At 47.3% G+C, this 5434-nt stretch overlaps 1 protein-coding gene across 2 annotated transcripts; it reads right to left on the bottom strand.

The window, feature by feature from the left end:
* Positions 1-313: 313 nt before the first annotated feature.
* On the bottom strand, positions 314-3873 carry LOC133926102 (cytochrome P450 88A1-like). 2 transcript variants are annotated; one of them, XM_062371863.1, is made up of 7 exons: positions 3517-3873; positions 1515-2274; positions 1301-1390; positions 1115-1193; positions 922-1028; positions 678-799; positions 314-566 (listed from the first exon to the last, which is right to left on the bottom strand). In XM_062371863.1, the coding sequence occupies exons 1-7, from the start codon at positions 3777-3779 to the stop codon at positions 467-469; spliced, it is 1521 nt and encodes a 506-aa protein (XP_062227847.1). In that variant the 5' UTR covers positions 3780-3873; the 3' UTR covers positions 314-466. The 2 variants fall into 2 exon arrangements, with proteins under 2 accessions (XP_062227847.1, XP_062227848.1); XM_062371864.1 differs by lacking the exon at positions 3517-3873 and adding an exon at positions 2576-3104.
* Positions 3874-5434: the final 1561 nt, after the last annotated feature.

Here is a 5434-nt window from a genome sequence, read left to right as displayed (position 1 = left end):
TTTGATTTTCTTGATTTTTTCTGAATTTTTTTTATCATCAGACTAGTGGGCCTGAGGACATTTATGACATTTCACTCTATTTCTCTCTCCTATTCAGCCAGAAAGTATTATTGTCTTCCGACAAATATCCACATTTCTAGAGTGTCATTCAGCGTACATTAAAAAATTATGTCTTATAACAAAAGCCATGTTATATAGTGTCCTGTAGCAAAATTTCTCTATAAGTATCACCGTGACATTGGTTAATCGCACTTGACAAGTTCAGGGAAATGCTCCAGCAACTGGTATATGATTTCTCCTCAGACAAGAGATCGACAACAAGAAGGAAACAGCCCAACATATCAATACAGACAGCCACATTGTTGATGCCTAGAACATGTCATGCAATACTTTACCCGTTTGTTTTATTTTTGCACTGAGGACAATGGTCCGGCCCTTTTCGGCCCCAGCTAGGTTTGCTAACTTATTATTCCTCTGACACTTTGGTGATCTTCGCCAAGCAGTTGTCCACCGGCCTAGGGTGAGGCAGGTATCTGACCCGGCACTTTGGGTTCGTCCTCGTCAGCCTAGGCGCAACAAAAAATACATAGCTTCGTTTAGGCTTTCAGACATACTAATATCTGAAAAAAAAAATGAATTCTGACATGTTGTACAACCACAACCCTGCGAAAACCTACTTGTAACCAAGAAGGAAATGGTGGAGGAAGACGGAGATCTCCAGCTTTGCGAGATCGTTGCCGGGGCACAGCCTCGCCCCGAGTCCAAATGGAAGGAATGTGCCGGCTCTCGGCGTCTGGCCCTGAAAATAGCAGTAAAAACAGCTATGGATTTGAGCTTAGTTCAGTGACAGCAGCTTCAGCATGCCATGACCTGATGCTTCTAGCATTGTTCAGAACTCTAAGGTTTGCAGCTTGTTCGTACCTCCCATCTTGATGGGTTGAACTTCTTGGGGTCAGGGTAAACTTCAGGGTCCATGTGAACGCTTCTGTACCACAGCTGAACCTTCCAACCCTTTGGGATCAGGTACCCTGTCGAAATTTGTAGATTGTTGAGAATGCTGATTACATACATGATTCTGGCAGATGGAACTGCAGAAGAGGTTTCTGAAGCGCACCGTTCACAAAGACGTCTTTGGTCGCCTGACGGAACGACACGAACGAGATGTTGACGGAGCGCAGCGTCTCGTCGATCACCTTCAGATTTCAGTTCGCCGTGTCAAGAGAGAATCGTCTCAGAATTTTTTGGTGCATTGTTGAAAGAGCCTGGTGTGGAGTGTGCTAAGCGAGCGTTTTAATTTTACCTGTGAGAGGTACTCCATCTTCCTGAAGTCCCTCAGCGTCAGCCCCTGCTGCGTCGGTGGAATGCTCCTCATGATCTCCTCCTGCTCGGCCTGAAAATGGCATCAACCAACTGTATGTTGAGTGTTGATCAGCTGGCTACAAGATCAGTGCATGATCTGCAAAAAAAATCAACCTTTTCAAAGGATTAGAAATAGCTCCTGCAAAATTAATTACCTTAGCCCTTGCAAAGATGTCTGGGTTTTCCTGGAGGAAGACGGTGGCCCACATGGTGATGTGGCCGGAGGATTCGTGGCCCGCGTTGAGGTACATGATGAGGATGTCGATGATCTCGTCGTCGTCCAGCCTCCGGCCGTGCTCGTCCTCCGCCTCGATCAGCCGGTCCATCATGTCCACGCTGCTGGACCTCGTGAACCCCTTCGCCGTCGCCGCCCTCCTCTCGTCCAGCACGCCCTGCAGCACCGACACCAGCTTCTTGCGCGCCATGAGGGCCCTGCGGTAGGCGAAGCCGGGGAGGTTGATGGCCATGGCCCGCATCCCGTAGTTGAGCTCGGTGTAGCTCCGCTCCAGCGCGCGCATGGTGTAGTCGTCCGCGCCGCCGAGGAAGATCTGCACGATGATCTTGAACGTCATCCGCCGGAGCTCCGTCAGGAACTCGACCTCGCCCCCGGCGGCGGCGGACTCGTCGGACCAGGCGCGCAGCGACGAGGTGACGGTGCGGTCGATGAAGGGCAGGTAGCTGGTGAGCGCGTCGAAGCCGTTGATGGGCGCGGCGGTGAGCTTGCGCAGGCGGCGGTGCTCGTCGTAGGGCATGGCGACGAAGGATTTGGGGCCGATGAGCGCGACGGTGGCCTTGGGCCAGCCGGTGATGAAAGCGTCGTCGTCCATGAGCACCTGCTTGCACGCCTCCGGGGTGGACATCAGGATCGTCGGGCTGCTGAACATGAACGCCCGGTACACGCCCGTCCGGCCGAACCTGCATGCCAACGCACGCCGCCAAAATTAATCTCCCGTCAGAGCCTGACTCATCAACACCTGCCGTCAGAAATCAGAAAGAACCCTATTCGATTCCCCCCATTTCTGTTTCTTTTCTTCCATCAGTAACTTGTGAGAATGAAAATGTTCTGAATCATGAAGATGTTCTTCTGAGCTTGTGACGCCCAATTCGTTACTAATCATCTCATTCGTAGCTTGTGAGCATGAAAATGTTCTGAAGCATGAAGAGGCAGAAGAAGCTACTTTGCTGTGATGCAGACAACAGCAGCAAAACAACTTACATTTCTGCTCTGCAGACTGCAGTAACTATGTGCTCTCCTTCGGTTCCAGAGCAAAAGGCAACATACATACAGACAGATTTGTCTGAAGAATATGAGCACTTTTTAACTAAAAGAGAGTTGCGGGACATATTACGCTAGTGGTTGGCATTAGGTAAAGAATTAACAGATGATGCACCAGAGTGTTCAGATTGCTTTGGACCGGCCTACACTCCGACAAGTTTAGAAGACTAAAAGATTAAAAGATTAAAAGAACCTTGCAGGCTACTTGGCTGCTCTTTTGACAGCATGTATGGATGAAGAATCAGCAAGAGCTGCCAAGCAGGGTATGCATTTGTTAGCAAAGAGCAGCACTGAGATTTGTCCAGAGACTGTCATGACAAAGATGGAATCTCTGCTGTTGGCGAGAGTGGATGGAGGTGCTGGAAAGAGATCCTTTTTTTTTTAGGCCCTGGAAAGAGATCTTTGCAGGGCCAAGCTAGCATGCATTTTATTCAGAGACATCAATCAGATCAGGCCCCTTTACCAGACTCACTGACTGACTGACTGAGTATGCGAGCATATATATACATCATTGTATAGAATGACAGACAGAAATCGCAAAGCGACTGCAGACAATCAGGCTGAAATTTAGGGATGCAATGCATACCTAAAAGCATCCACAGGTCGGCTTTGGTGCGTGGTGGAAGAGGTCTATGCTAGGCTATGAGTAAAAGCGAAGCACAGCGCAGTGCATGACGTCAAACCCCCCCCCCCCCCCCCCCCGTCGTCTCTTTCTTGTGCGCGCTGCAGGTGAGCCAAAAACCGGCGGCAGGCCCTGCAAGACCCGGTCCGGCTCTGGCCCTGGCCCAGACAGTGGCACGTGGGCCGCGCGCGCTTGCATGCACCGTCGAACGTGCGGAGGGAGGATGGCGAGAGAGGAGGAGGAGGGAGGGGGCGGTTACCGTCGGAGGTAGGAGCCGATGAAGGCGTCGGGTTTGCCGGACTTGAAGGCGCGGAGGAAGGCCCACATGGCGCCGACGACGGGCCATCCCATCTCTCCCGGCGGCAGCCGCGCCCGCATGCGGGGGCCCAGCGGCGCCTCCCTGTACCACCCGTGGAGCCTCCGCACGACGCCGTCGAGGACCACGGCGCCGAGCACCACGGCCGCAGCGGCCCACAGCGCCGGGCCCGACCCCGACCCCGACGACACGCCGTCACCCATCATCCGCGCTGATGCTCTGTCCGATCGATGGAGGCCTGGCAAGGAGATGGGCAAGAGGATGAACGCGTAGCTGCTTTGAAGCTCGTATTTGGCAGGGTGACGCGGCGCATCTATATATAGCGAGCTCTAACATAACAAGCTCGAGCTTCACAAAAATTTGAGCCGATCTCGAGTAAGCCTAAGTTGCCCACCGAATCTAGAGATAAGTTCGAGCTTGGCTCGGTATGAGCTCGAATCAAGTAGACTTGTTAATAGATAAATTTTATAATTTTTCTTCTCTATTCGTAATTAAACGTATAAATTATTAATTAATTTTTTTATTCCTAATCAAATGTATAAATTATTAAATATGATACGAGGCTTGCAAGCTTCGAGTCAAGCTCGAATCTTAGACAATATGATTGAATCAAACTTTTCACGAGCCAAGTTCAAATGGTTTAGGAGCCTCTACTGATCATGCATGCATTCTGTATTGTCTCCTTGTCATTTAATTATCACCTACGTACGTGGCATGAAGCCATTTCTTGTTGGTGGGTGTTTCGCATTCTATTGTCCGATAGATATATTATTTTCTCTGGTGCATTGTATCATGCACTGCGTACAGCCGGTCGGTTTTGGTAATATATGTGTGTGCCCTCACTGTATTCGTTATGCACTGCGTACAGCCGGCTGGTTTTGGTTATATAAAATGCTTACTCCTCAACAGATGGCGACTCCTGAAGAGGGCCTGACATTCACTCGTGGAAGGAGGCAGCTGGCAAAATAAAATATCTTGTTCAGTATGCATTGTTTTACATGTGAGATGTCAAGAAGACAAAAGGTAAGGTGTACATGAAGCTCAAAGAAATTTAAAAAAAGATGCAGGACAGTCTAATAAGTTATACTTCATCCGTTTAGAAATAATAAACATATTTTTTTTAAAAAATCAAATTTTATGTACTTTAAGTAATATTTAATTAAATTATAAAAATATATAGTGTACAAAAATTATACAACTAGATTCACAATTCAAAATATTTTATACTATATATGTTTTGTAGCTATAAATAATATATTTTAAAAAAAATCTTAGTCAAAATCTAACTTCGAAGACCGAGTCAAAAAAATATATCTACTATTTCTAAATGGAGGGAGTAGTAGATAACTAAAACACCTTAAGTTTCCACACACCCAGAGGCTACCAAACATCATTAAAAAAACAACTAAGTCTGGAATTTATTAAAGTTTTAGCAAAGTCTTCCTGGTAAATATAGACATCCGAGGTAGAGAGAGTTTATAACTAGTAATACATCATCACAATCCAACAAAATAACCAAATTATCCCGACCCATCCAACAATAAAGACGTCCCGGCCACGATAAGTTCTCAACTAAATATTAAGTTGTAATGATTTAATATGATAAACTTAATATGTGAGTGCTCAAGTTAAAGTGCTACCTCAATTCCATACATGTCGTGATTAATTGTTACCTAAAAATCAAATAAACACAGTCCCCATAGTAGAACGTTGTCACAGTGTCTGTGATGGCTACCAATTCTGAGGTTTTCTATAGCAGTGACTGCTGGAACTAATTAATGTTGCGCTATGTATACGTGCATGTTGACAGGACTTCCTCGAATTCCCTGGCAAATTATTGGAAAATCCCAGCCCTCTCCTT

The sequence above is a fragment of the Phragmites australis genome, chromosome 8 (assembly GCF_958298935.1).
Source record: "Phragmites australis chromosome 8, lpPhrAust1.1, whole genome shotgun sequence".
Taxonomy (NCBI): Eukaryota; Viridiplantae; Streptophyta; class Magnoliopsida; order Poales; family Poaceae; genus Phragmites; species Phragmites australis.
This window is presented reverse-complemented; position numbering and strand designations above follow the sequence as displayed.